Raw genomic sequence first — 13,726 nt, 5'->3', positions numbered from 1 at the left:
ATGTGATTTCATTCTTGACCAGTACATCGAAAAGGAAACTAAAAACAAAAACACTCAGCATACAACAACATGAACTTGTTTTGAACTTAAAAAGTTCACTCTTTTTCTTGCATATTACTTGTTCATGGTAATGAAATTACATCTAGATAATTATCTATAAATAAAGGGTCTCCAAATAATTGTAGTTCAGTAGTTCACCCAATCTATCTACTACAGCATGAAATAACACCCCTCCAGAGAAAAATAAATAAATAAAACAAACGAATAAAGAGGAGTGCAGCGGCTACTGTCACCGCTTACTCAGTCTATCTCTCATCTGAGTTGAACCTGCTCCATGCCGCCTGAGAGGGAAATTGAGCAAGATTAGATGTAATGAACGAGACTCGTGGAAGGACCGGGTATTATGTTCTCAGAAACCAAAACAAGCAACATACCTTGAGAAGATCAAAAACCTTTTCGCAGATGTACTTTTGTTGAACACTAGCTCCTCTTTGTTGCAGCTTGTCAGGGTGTACACACAAAGTTGCCTTTCGGTAAGCCTTCTTCACAGCTGCAGTTGTAATGATCTCCGTCAATGAAATAGACTGCCACCCACTTTCTGGACCAAGTATCTGCACAAGACAATGAATTAATGTTATCAGTGGTGGCTTCATTCGGTTGCACACAAGTTCATGTCATATTTGAGAGACAGACACAGCTTTAGAATTTGGAATTGTTTCTCCCTTTTCTTCTAGTATGGGGTTATTTCAGGTCTTCGTTGCATTGCAAGGTTTTATACTTATCCAAGTTCGAACATCTTTAAAAGAGTTAATGATTCATGCCCAGCCAAGGCAACCCTAGTTAAGTTCCCAAATCATGGTCTGGGAATTTATTGCAAATAAATATAAAAAAACTCTAGCAATGACAGATATTATATCAGTAGTTTACTGGGAGAGAGTGCATACATATTGCAAGGTTGAGAGAAGTGCACGCAAGTTTCCCTCCTTTCCTGTGGCCCATCTTTTAACATCAGCATCAAGAGTTTCAGCAAGTCTCTGCAATAAGATAAGATACTCGTCAACAGCGCAAATCAATTTTCCAAAACCATGCATGCAAGTTCAGCCTGGCAATAATTTTAAATTCAAACTTGTGGTAATAGGTGTACATTTCTCTCAGCCTGCTCTTTCTGCACAAGATGGTCCCGCATATTCTTCTCTGCAAGTGCTTTTGCCTGAAAAAATCAATTTCGATGGGTGAAAGGTTACAAAGTATCTTTAGCTATGGCTACAAAGATAAAATGGAGAAGGGCATACTGCTCGCTCCATTATCCTCTGATGCCTCTCCAGTCTTGCTTTACGCCTTTGTGCTGATTCAATATTTGCTCCAGTCTCCAGTTCCTACAGAAGAGTTTGGAATCAACCTCGAGTCACGAACACAGTTTATATTACCTTCAGGAAAGCAATAAAAGACAACTGATACTTACCGAGGAAGAAAAGCTGTGCTTCAGTGCATTATTTCTGGAAGAACTAGAAAACTTCTCAGTGGAGTGTCTGTCAGCTGGTGATTTCAACTCTCCTGAAGTTTTAAGGGATTTTGCTTTCTCTAGAGCACGCACACGGGCCTCTGCTGTGGCTCTTTCTACTGCAGCTCGTTCAGCTTTAAGCTTGGCTTCTGTGGCTGTGGATCTTTCTACTGCAGCTCGTTCAGCTTTAAGCTTGGCTTCTGTGGCGGCCTTATCAAGTGGTTGCTTAACCACAGAAGGCTTCTCAACCTTTTCCCGAGCCTCTGCCCTAACCCTTTGCTGAACTTCAGTAGCTGCTCTCTCCACAGCAGCTCTTTCTGCCCTTTCTCGAACTTCAGCAAATGCTCTCTCACGAGCTTCACGAATTGCCCTTTCCACAACTATCCTATCCTTTTCCCGCTCTCTTCCCTTTTTTATGGCTTCTATTCTTTGCTGTTGATCATTGCTATCAAAGTTTTGCATACCTTCTTTGGCATCTATCTCTTCCATTGATTTCGTTCGAACATGTTTTTCCTCATCCTTTTCCACATTCACATCTGTATATACAGCTTCCTCTGTTTCCGACGATTTATCCATTTCTATGGGTTCATCATGCAACTGAGAGTGTAATTCTTCACTTTGTTCATCGGCATGTTTTCTTTCATCAGAAACCATGTCATCGCTTAGTTCTTCCATGTTTGAGGTCGCGGCCTTTTCATTTTCTGGACATTCTTCAGATTTTTCAGAAGATACCTCACATGTCTTCTCGAAGCTTGAGTCTGATATAGGTCCTTCATCCCTCTCCGCATCTTGCTCCAACACCTGGTCTACATCTGGGAAATTCAATTCTACTCCTCTGAAATGAGATTCAAGGTCCTGAGGTATATTTTGTCTATTGTTTTCAGTAGCATATTCTTGCGGAGCATCATGAATATCACTGGTTGTTTTAGATACATCCTCATCTTGTAACAGGCTTTCTTCGGAATCTACATCCATGACATCAACAGCTTCCGTTCGGCTATCAGAAGGAAGACCTTCAAAAGTATCGAGCAGTTCGTTTTTCACAAAAATCTCTTCAGAGGCACTTCGATGCAAATGGTTAGATCTAAGTATTTCATCATCCAGCCGACTGGATGATCCTTGTTCCATCTTGTCCTCGTCATGTGCAGAAACTGATCCATTAGATTTGAGCACGTCCTCTTCAGAATTTTTGACAGATTTCTGATGTTCTTCCACTTTGCTGTGTGATTGAACAGGACAGGATTCTTCAGTTTCAGCAACAATATTTCCAGATCCATTAGTATGAGGCGCATCAAAGATGACGCTAGCCTCCCCACCACTCAAATTAACAGCTTCAGTTATATCCTCTTGATAAGTAGCCTCCTGACCTTCACCTCTGCCAGCACCCAACTTAATGTAGTCTGTTTTCTCAGTTTCCGTCTTCTGAACATTGGGGCAATGGCTTGCCTCCATCACATTGGTCGCAATGGTTTCACTCTTAAAAGTAGTATCAACATGTTCCTCTTCAACTTGATTCGGTACAGGTTCTTCTGTTGATTTTGGCACATCTGCATTATCAGCAAACCACTGCTTGTCAACATTAATTTGTGGTTGATGATCCTCATCAAGTTTAATTTTTGACTCCCCTACATCAGGGGGAACATCAGATTTCCCCTTATTGATTACTTCCAGTAAGACTCCCTTCAGCTGATCAAACCAGAGCTGGCCCTCATTCTTCCTTGTCTCTCGAATTTCTTCATCATAAGTTTCTGCATGTCCCTGGCCATCTGCTTCGCATCCGGAGTCAGTTTCAGTTTTCCTGTCAATCTTTTGTTGGTCCAGACTTTCATTCCTAACCAGATTACACAATCCATCTGGCATGTCATTAGACACTGACCTTGCATTAGCTATTTTGTCACACTCTTCAAGTTTCTTTTCATGCTGGTCCTTATCATCCCTATCATTTTCTCTCTGCTCGTTCACTCCACCCTCTGGGAAGATCCTAAAACTTTTAAAAGCCACATCCACTGCCTTGTCATGCTCAGGATTTTTTTGAGAACTGCTGAGAACCTTTTCCCAATCACTTTCAGATTCTTCAGCATGAACAAAAGTGGCCTGACTTAATTCATCTTCTTCCCAACTCTTCTCCATCCCTTGTGTCCTTTGGGATGCATGGAGATCCCCTTCCACCAGTTCAGGAACAACTTCAGATCTTTTTATATGAGTGGCTGTTATATTTCTCTGTTTAGAGATTTCTGTGCCTATTTCCAACCTTCCAAGGTTAGATGCAAGTTCACTCATGGGGGGCACTAAGCTATTAGAGTTGCCTGCCTTCGCAGGCTCCACATCAACAGCTTCGCATCCAGAAATACTTTTTCCCTCTCTTTGCTCTTCATCTGCTTCCACATTCTTTTCAAGCTTTTCTACTTTAACATCTTCACCAGCATGAGTTCTCTCACTCTGTATGCGATTTGAAGCAAATAACTCTCTTTGCACTTCATCTGCTTCCACATTCTTTTCAAGCTTTTCTACTTTAACATCTTCATCAGCATGAGTTCTCTCACTCTGAATGTGATTTGAGGCAAAAAGTAACTTACTCCTGCCTGAAAATATCTCTTTAGGTTCTCTATCGGATTCAACATTCTCTGACACCCTTTTGCCTTCAGCAGGTTCAGCAGGAAAACATGTAACAGTGTGACTGAGGGATGGAGTTAATTTTCCATCAATCCCAGCAGGTGCAGGGAATATAGGATCTAAATCTTCATACTTCTTCCTGGTACTATTGTTTTTTGATCCAAATGCCTCGTGGTCAATTTTAGTTTCCCTTCCTGCAACTTTCATGCGATTACTTATAGGCCTAAGCTTTGATCCATCTTGCGCGCCATCCTTTTTCCTTTCCATTATAATTTTGGCTATTCTTATACTTTCTTGGGCCTGTTCTATGGCCTTCTTCAAGGCAGCAACAGATACAGCATCAACTGAGTTATCATCAAAGTCATCCGGAGATTCGTCACCAATCTTCTGTGAAACTTCTTCTTTAGAAATGAAACCTGATGCCATCGACTGCCTGGTTTCCTTGATATCACTTAGATTTGTTGGATGACTCGACAGAATGGGTGCATCTGATTCTGGTGATTTGAGATTAACTTCATTCACATGGTGAGACTTATCTAGCCTTGATTTCTCCAAGCTCGATCCACCTTTAGCATTGACAGGTTCAACTTCAGCACTGAAACTCCAGGCGCGACTAACTTCACGGTTGAGTAAAGGTGGCCTGTCATTCTTTCCCTTATGTGGCCGACTTCCATCAACAAAATGAGTAAATCCAGGAACAGCATGGAGCTCTGCTATGTGCGTTTTCAGATCTGATGCGTCAACATTTATTTGGTTGGTCCTATTGAAAGACAAGTTAAATTGCTGCTCAATTTCATCGGTAGACTGATCAGATGCCACGCCCGAGGGCCTTTCTGTCTTTGTTGAAGGATGTAGAGAACCTGATTCTTGCAGCTTCCCTTCATCAAAAGATGTATCAGATGCTACACCAGAGGGCCTTTCCATCTTTACTGTAGAAGGTGGAGAACCTGATTCTTGCAGCTTAACTCTTCTATCAATCGACCGATCAGATGCCACGCTAGGAAGCCTTCCTGTCTTTCTTGAAGAATGTCGAGAACCTGATTCTTGTCTAGATGGCCGCCCCTCCACTGGAACCCTACAAAAATATTTAGGACAAGCATGCAACTCTTTCTAAATCATTTCAGTTTTAGACAAATGAGATATACATACTACCAAGCACAAACTATAACAAGACACTAAATCATATTCGTTTCACCTTTCAGAGACATACATGATTCCACAAATAAGAAGGTACAACAACCACATTCAAAGACCAAATATGGGGTAGAGGAGAGGCCAAGAAATATGACTAATCCTCTCAATGGAAAGAATATCCAACTTTTTCATTTTATGTATAAGTTGTTTTTTATGTTATGTACAAATTATGCTCACTTCATACTTCACCAATTTATGGCGTAACAGGTAACTTTTTCATGTGTGGGTGCCCTCGTTCCTATACATGATTTTTGAGTTATTATATCAAGATTGAATTAATGTAAATCTTGTCTGCCTGTATGAAAAATAAAAGACTAACTTTTTCATGTGTGGGTGCCGTCGTTCATACATAATTTTCGAGTTATTATAACAAGATTGAATTAATGTAAATCTTGTCTGCCTGTGTGGAAAATAAAAGACTAATTCAGTTAGCTTTTTCTACTACTGATTTAAAAGCCTCAGATTTTCCGAACTCCTTCTCTGCCTTCTCCTCTTCAAAGGCCAGGAGAGAGTGCAATATTTCCCTTCAATAATTCTTTTGGTTTGCTCAGCAGAGGGGATCCGATGCTAAATTGTTGGTCGTACGATTCGAACTGAGTGAAATAAATTAGATAAAACATACATGGATTCCTACTTAATATAGTCAGGTAACTTGAGCCCTTGTCCACTTTGGACATTTTAACAAGATACCTACTTTACAGCTGGGAATCCTAAACCCGGGAAACAAATTAATGCTAAAGTCCCGGAACACAGGTTGAAAGGAGGAACCCTAGGAATCGACAACTATGACTACTGCTGTTTATCAACTTTCCGTTTAAAAGAACGAAACAGAAACGAAGGATTACATCATTAAAACAGAAAAACAAATGACAATCGGACTAGAAGTCAAGCATATGTTTTCAAAAAGACAGCTTTGCAGTTGAACACACTCCATAACTTCAAATTACATGCGACTCGGCTCCAAAATGGCATACTATCTAAAATAATCATCATACCAAAGATGACATTAATGCCAGAAGAAGCAACTAGCAAAAAACTGATATTTCTAACATGGAGGAGATTTAATGTGATTTTAAATCTAGAACTGCGCATCAAATGGATATTCTGAGACTGTCAAGTTTTAATTGACAAAGAGCATCTTTGATACCACAAATCAATTCTTCCCTTTACTAGGATTAATACAAGAGTAACGCAAGTTCATCCAGACAGGTTTTGTTTTGCTTTTAAATTTTTTTAACACATACAATCAAGGCAAACATATGATTTCTTTCCCAAAAAAAGAAATTTGACAAAGATTCTTCCAAAAACGTGATAGAAACAACACATTAGCACCACATTCACACACAAACAAGTGCAGCATTCACAAATTCACTCTAAGATCCAAAATCTTCTTCCCAAATGAGAACACAGAAACTCGTTAACTCACCGCGGCTTAGCTCTCTTAGCAGAAGCACTGAGCAGCTCCTCGTAAGGCACAAACACATCGTCATGCGTCAATCCGGAGAAGATGTTGGTGTAATCGAGCTTGGAGCTCCGGATATCGCCCGACCCGACCCGCTCGTCCATGGCAGAGAGATCAAGCACCGGAATGGAAGAGGAGCCGGAGAAAATCTCGGAGTACTCGTGGAGCTGGAGCGACTTCCTCTCACCTCCGCTCGACAGCAAAACGTCGCCGTAGGGGGTTTTGAACGAGAAAGATGAGGAGAAGGCATTCGGTCTAGTGGTGGAGTGCTTCCTCCTGTGCGACGATTTGGAGAGAGACTCCATGGAAATGGAGAGAGATGAGGGGTTTGTGGTGGCCTTCGCTAGGGTTTTTGAGTCGGAATTTAGGGGTTTTCGTTTCTTCCTGATTCGGTGAAGGCAGGCTTTTTAGTGTTTGCACTTTGCAGAGTGAGAAATGAGTTCTGTAGAGTCAGACAAAACTAAGGAGAAATGGAAGAGAGAGAGACAGAGTCAATTGATGTGAGAGAGAATGTAATTATTTATTGAATTTGAGAAAAGTTTTATTACTATCTCAACTTCGTTCTGGGGTCAAGTATAACGTCTCATTCTATCATTTCGATATGTTTCATCACAGACTGAGGGAGTACGAGGCTTACTTGGCATCAGTAGTGTCATGCTCTTCGTCGAGATCACAAGAGTACAGTGTTGCAAAGCGGGCATTGGACGTCTGTGCGTGTATGAGCATGGGTTCCCGTGTTTAATGCATAGGCGACGCAAGATATGTCTTTTAATAAATTTTGGATCATGTAATGTAGTGCTCGAAAGCAAGTGAATATTGCTTTGCTCGACCCTCAAAAGTGTCAATATTCGGGTGTCGTGGATGCTTTTAGGTTTGATATACTACTAAGGAATCATATCGCGTACGAATGTTGTATGCTTTTGTGGATTCATTTTATACTTTATTTCGAGATAGCGCTACGTGCAATTAATCACGGTTTATGAGTCTCGGCATTTTCCTTACGACAAAATTAGTCTCAGTTAATTCAATATGAGTTTATTTTGCGTCAAGTGTCAAGTAATCAACCACATACGTACATAATATTAAGATGAGCGACATTTTATTACAAATAAGGAAAATTGTCATTGTTCTACATTATGATGATCAATTTATAGATGATAATTATGTACGTGATGAAGATATGATAAGTTGATAATGAAAGATACAAAAGTCGCAATAAATTTTTATCAAAATTTTAATCGCATAGGACAATTACGAGAAACACAAAAGTTAAGATTTAATTCGCAACTATTGGAAATTATAGAATTAACTAGATATCAACTATAAGTGAGTAGTATGATTTAAATCAATATTTTTCTAATCAACATAGTATATTCAATACTATAATTACCAAAACTTATTATTGACCGCTCATATTATTGTCATATTAAAGCATCTATAAAGGAAAGATGTAAATTGAGAAGATATGGTACTTATTTATCTTTTTAAAAAATAAATATAATTTCTTAAAAATGGTGTATTCCAATTAAAAAAAGTAAATTAAAAAATGTATAAAAAATAACTTTACTATTTATATTTTGTGTTAAGAATAGGTAAATATACCTTTTTAAATAGTTTTTCAAGAAAAAAAATTATAAAAAAACAAAAATATATAGTACTATTTCTCTTTAGCTCTTTCTTCTATCCCCTGGATGCTCTTATACTACTCAATTTAGTCACAAGTAATTAACCATATATTATTATCATGGAAGATTTATAGTAGTATAATTTACAGTTATAGGGAATCCACATATAATTATGACGACTCTGAGCATCTGATTAATTAAGCCACGATTCATCGTCACAAAATTGACACCCCACGTTCAACAATATACAAAAGACAAAGGAACAAAATAAAGAAGAGATGTAAAGTCTATTCCTTTCGACAAAAAAATAAAACAAATATATTAGAAATTAAAGTAAAGTGACTTTCTTTATTTTTTGGGCCATTATTGACACATCAATACTCGAAAAAGACTAGAATGAATGGCTATCACCTACCAACTCTTGTTTTCATTTTCAAACTTATTCTATCCCAATAGCTTTTAATCATTAATTGCATCCATTCTAAATCATGCATGACATTTGGTGGTTTTCATGTAATGTGGGTTGTTTTAATTAAATCATTTGTCATCGATAACGAATAGCACATCCTTTGGTTAAATTCATAATGACAATGGGTGGATTTATGAATTTGCCAAATTAAATAACAAAAAGACTTGATTAACTTTAAAAAGTTAGTGTTTCATGCGTTATAATGCGTTCTAACTATTAAGTGTGATTTGTGCAATAGTAGTATAGTGTGCTTTTACTGCCATATGTATAATACTTTTTCTATTTACTATCAATAATATTGGCAATAAATAACACAGATTTTAATACTATAATTTTTTTAAAAAAATATAGAAAAAATTGATTAAAATTACTATAGTAGTTAGCATAGGAACATGGTTGAGATGGAAGTTTTTTCAAAAAATAGAACTAGACTAACCTTCTGTCGAAGGATCAAAATTGAAAAACAAGGCCATTATTTGTGGATGGAGAGAGTACGTATTAGCAACTATTACAAGTTTCCATTGATAGTAGTTTCAGCTTTCGTATTTACGTTTCGAGAGCTTTCGTTAATAGCTTGCATACATGAGCAAGCAAGCAATTACGATCAGTGTGAATTATCTGATTTGATCAACTCAACATGACCCATCTATGAACTTAGCTAAACTTACGTAGATACTCATGCTTCATCCATTTATTTGAGATCGACTAATTTCCAACTTATATATAAATTGACCTATTAAGTTATTTGTTGATTATAATTACTTATTTTGTTATAAGCTAAGTACTTGAGTTGTATTCTATTTCAATTTATTTCAAGTTACTTGAGTTTTTTTTTGACAAAAAATCTTACTATTATCTTTTGTACAATAAAATAAGCTACTTGAGATGTATTCCATTTCAATTTATTCCAATTTACTTTAGTTATTGTTTGGACAAAAAACCTTATTATCTCTTGTACTTTACACACTATTCTACTATGATTCCATTTCCATCGCAAAATCTATTACATCTCATACTTTATTATCTATTTATTTAATTTTTAGATGTACTATTACTTAAATTTATGTAAAAAAAACAGTTCAAATAACTTGAGAATGAGGATGCACTTATTTGCAGAATCTAAATTATAAGCCCAAGTACTAAATAATAATCAAATATCTTTAGTTATAGGCCTAATTTTACAACAAGTAGCCCATTAAATCAGTTGAATGAAGGCCCAAATCCACCATTTTTCTTTTTTCTGCCTTGAAGAAAAAGAAAAGCTCTCTCTCTCATCAGCTTCGCCTATTTTAGTGCGAGAAAAGAACACAACACTCTCAATCAATTCGAATCTGCATTCCCCAAAATCGTAAACACAATCTTCTCCTTGAATTCAAGATGTTCAGGAACCAGTACGATACCGACGTCACGACGTGGTCGCCGGCGGGGCGGCTGTTCCAGGTCGAGTACGCGATGGAGGCCGTGAAGCAGGGTTCGGCGGCGATAGGGCTGAGATCGAAGACTCACGTGGTGCTCGCGAGCGTCAACAAGGCCAGCTCCGAGCTCTCGTCGCACCAGAAGAAGATCTTCAAGGTCGACGACCACATCGGCGTCGCCATCGCCGGACTCACCGCCGACGGCAGGGTGCTCTCGCGCTACATGCGTAACGAGTGTATTAATTACTCCTACACGTACGAGTCGCCGCTCCCCGTTGGCCGCCTCGTTGTTCAGCTCGCCGACAAGGCTCAGGTTTTGATTTTAGCATTTTGATTAAACCCTAAACTGTATCATTTTCTCAATTTCTCGTATAGCTTTTATGATTTCGTATCTGGATTGTTGCGTGATTGGGAGTTAGGTTTTAAGAATGAGGGTTAGTAGCGGGAGTTCTCGAAAGGATCCGAGGGCGAACCCTAATGAGAATTCATCAATTGCTAACATTGACTACCTCTTTCTTGTTTTTGGTAATTATCAATGGTTGTTTGTTTTGTGAAAATCTAGAATTTTGTATCTTGAGAGTTAGGTTGTTTGGTTACACAAATACACATTTTAATTTCCTGTTGAATTGAGGAATTAGACATTGGGCATAAGGAGATGAGGTACGGGGTTTTAGAGGATGGAAATGAAATATTTCTGCAGTTTTCCCTGAAAGAGTAGAGTGTTATTGGAGCTAACTATTGCCGAAAAGTGGGAAGAAAATTTAGATATGCATATGATTTTGGAGTGAACACTCACACATAAACTTTTGGCACTACAGTTGGGATTATTAAGGAACTCTGTTGTACTTTTAGACAGTGAAAATGACATCATTGGCTAGTTTTCCTTAGTAGTAGTAGTACTACAACACTGTGTGATTGAAGCTTACTATGATGGAGAAATCGACAAATAGAACATACACATGATATTGGAAATAAAAGAAAAAGAAAAAAGAAATTAGAATGTTTGATATTGGTTGTCAGCAATAAGTATTTGTTCATATTTTGTGAAGAATGGAAACTTGGCAAAGTAGTACTATTATACTGCATTTTTTGAGAATCTGAAGATATGGTCAATTCATAGGTAAACTCGAATACATCTGTGGTAGCGTTTTTACTCTTTGACAAAAGCTTTTTAGACGATATCCAATGCAGAACATCATTTAGCATGGATTTTGCTCCAAAGTAGTCAATTTTAACACCGCTTTTCTCAACTTCCCAGCTCAAACCAAATTTTCGTCGTACACTACTTAATAATATGGAAATCATGAACATCTTCCAAAATGTTCAATTCGCCTGTGCTGAATTTAGTGTAAGATTTGATGTGGGGTTGAATTAAAATGATGTGAAAGCTGCACCAAATTTTGTTTTTAGGTGCAGCATTGGAGTTAACCTTTTGCAGGAAACCATTCTCGTATACCCTCTGCTATATTTCTTGTCAACTCTTTGCTTTTAGAGCACTACTCATTTTTGTGGCTTTAGCGTAATTATAGAGCCAAACATGTTAATGATAAAGTTTTCACTAATTGGGAAGGAGTTGTCTGTTGTGCTTGGCATTTGATGAATAGTTTAGATTAAAATAAAGTTTATGCTAAAATATGCACATTTTGGTGGACTTCTGTTGTAAGTTATATGTTAGTGCGCCCCAATTAGTGGGGCGCATGCCCCATTGCCCTGGATTTTTACCTCATCGCCCCAGTGCGCCCCTGCTCCTAACAACACTGTCTCTAGGTGCTGGCTTCAGAAAAATTTGATGATAGGAACTTAGGACGTTCTGATTTTGCAGGGACTTGAAATGGTTTATATACCATCAAATTTTAACTGTACGTAGAATAAGACCTCAACCTAACATGTATTTAGATTTTTGTTGCAGCTTCATACATTCTCCTTTTCTATTTTTTGTGCCTGCCTTGGTTACAATATTATTTGTACCTGTCATATCTTTTACTTTTAAGGTAAATGATGCTCAAGTTTGTCTTTTATCTGGGTGAGGTTTTCCATTTCAAAATGACACATCTTAAGGTGGAACGATGATATTCTCCCTCTGATTTGTAGCAGCTATAGTCTCATCTTTCATATAAGCCTTGGGCTGGCATTTAAGTAAAAGTTATGATGCTTTTCTTATATTTGGGCTTCATCATCATTATATTGGCCAAAACCTAACTTCTGCATGCTTCTGTGTATTCACTGTGTCGTATGTTTCATGTTACATGTCTCATAAAAGACTTCTCTATCTTACTTAGTGAATGTCCCAGAAGAATTTGTAAATTCAATGTTTGTAGCCCTTGTATGTTTTGTGGCTTTAATTTATGGCCAATTGGATGCATGCATGCATGATGGTTTTCAGTGCAAAAATCAAACCTTGTGTGATTTTTTATACTCTAATTGTACTTCATTAAGTGTCAGTATCTTTTATCCTTGTTATGTAAAGATTTCTTGTTTATGTAAAGATTTCTTGTTACTCGGCAACTTATCTGGATAAAGCGTGTAAATGTGAGTAGCTGTTGAAGTATCATCATTGAGTTTTTTTCTTTTTTGAAGCTCTTTCTATATGCTGATTGCTGAAGCATCATTTGTTTTATCTGCAAAAATGCAGGTTTGCACCCAGCGCTCTTGGAAGCGACCATATGGCGTCGGCTTGCTGGTTGGTGGTCTTGATGAATCTGGAGCTCATCTATACTACAACTGTCCAAGTGGAAATTACTTTGAGTATCAAGCATTTGCAATTGGATCTCGGTCACAGGCTGCAAAGACATACCTAGAACGGAAGTTTGAGAGCTTCATGGACTCATCGCGGGAAGATCTGATCAAGGATGCTCTTTTTGCATTGAGGGAGACCTTACAAGGAGAAAAAATGACTAGCTCAATCTGCACAATCTCCATACTGGGTGCTGGGGAGGCGTTCCACGTGTTGGATCAAGAAACTGTGCAAAGATTGATCAATGAATTTGAGGTAGTTGGTGAAGAACCCCCTGCTAACGAGGCTGCTGCACCAGATGCCGAAGCTGCTGCTCCAGGTGCTGCTGAAGGAGCAGCCCCTGACCAAGGTGCAGCTCCAATGGATATCTGATACTGCCAAAATCTACTCTGCTCACGTTTCTCGCTGTAGGAAACGGGCATCATGTTCGTGTTGCTGAAACTTTACACCTTGAACAGATATTACTGGCTGGATTGTGATTCTTCAGTGCGACTATTTAAGTTTATCCCTTGCTTTTTGTGTTTGTATTTCTGATGCGTTGATGAACTCTCTTGGTGTAGGGTTGACATTATGTTTTTCATCTTAGGTTGAATTTGATTGTTCCCTAAAAATGATAACGTGGTAGAGAATTTGGACATGCAGTAATTTGATAAAGGCTAAATTCCGGTCTTACAACTTTAAAAATTAATCTTAAAAATTATGTAGTTTTGATT

At 38.1% G+C, this 13,726-nt stretch overlaps 2 protein-coding genes across 2 annotated transcripts; one reads left to right on the top strand and one right to left on the bottom strand.

Moving 5' to 3' along the window:
- Nucleotides 1-60: 60 nt before the first annotated feature.
- On the bottom strand, nucleotides 61-7,284 carry LOC121753489 (auxilin-like protein 1). Its single transcript, XM_042148723.1, has 7 exons — nucleotides 6,735-7,284; nucleotides 1,463-5,189; nucleotides 1,293-1,376; nucleotides 1,145-1,210; nucleotides 945-1,034; nucleotides 435-611; nucleotides 61-341 (listed from the first exon to the last, which is right to left on the bottom strand). Exons 1-7 carry the CDS (start codon nucleotides 7,073-7,075, stop codon nucleotides 306-308), a joined length of 4,521 nt encoding a protein of 1,506 aa, XP_042004657.1. The 5' UTR covers nucleotides 7,076-7,284; the 3' UTR covers nucleotides 61-305.
- A 2,844-nt stretch (nucleotides 7,285-10,128) lies between these two features.
- Nucleotides 10,129-13,624, top strand: LOC121753570 (proteasome subunit alpha type-1-B-like). The gene is made up of 2 exons (XM_042148784.1): nucleotides 10,129-10,592; nucleotides 12,912-13,624. Exons 1-2 carry the CDS (start codon nucleotides 10,242-10,244, stop codon nucleotides 13,383-13,385), a joined length of 825 nt encoding a protein of 274 aa, XP_042004718.1. The 5' UTR covers nucleotides 10,129-10,241; the 3' UTR covers nucleotides 13,386-13,624.
- The last annotated feature ends 102 nt before the right edge of the window (nucleotides 13,625-13,726 follow it).

This window comes from Salvia splendens, chromosome 1 (assembly GCF_004379255.2).
Source record: "Salvia splendens isolate huo1 chromosome 1, SspV2, whole genome shotgun sequence".
Lineage (NCBI taxonomy): Eukaryota > Viridiplantae > Streptophyta > Magnoliopsida > Lamiales > Lamiaceae > Salvia > Salvia splendens.
The sequence above is the reverse complement of the archived record's forward strand: the minus strand, read 5'-3'. Positions and strand labels throughout refer to the sequence as shown.

Bases quoted from the DNA above. Each gene is read 5' to 3' on its own strand.
- LOC121753489 (XM_042148723.1), bottom strand. From the start codon at position 7,075: ATGGAGTCTCTCTCCAAATCGTCGCACAGGAGGAAGCACTCCACCACT. The intron at 5,190-6,734 runs GTGAGTTAACGA...ATATTTTTGTAG, and splicing joins GCTAAGAGAGCTAAGCCGCG to GGTTCCAGTGGAGGGGCGGC. The intron at 1,035-1,144 runs GTACACCTATTA...ATCTTATTGCAG, and splicing joins AAGAGCAGGCTGAGAGAAAT to AGACTTGCTGAAACTCTTGA.
- LOC121753570 (XM_042148784.1), top strand. From the start codon at position 10,242: ATGTTCAGGAACCAGTACGATACCGACGTCACGACGTGGTCGCCGGCG. The intron at 10,593-12,911 runs GTTTTGATTTTA...GCAAAAATGCAG, and splicing joins AGCTCGCCGACAAGGCTCAG to GTTTGCACCCAGCGCTCTTG.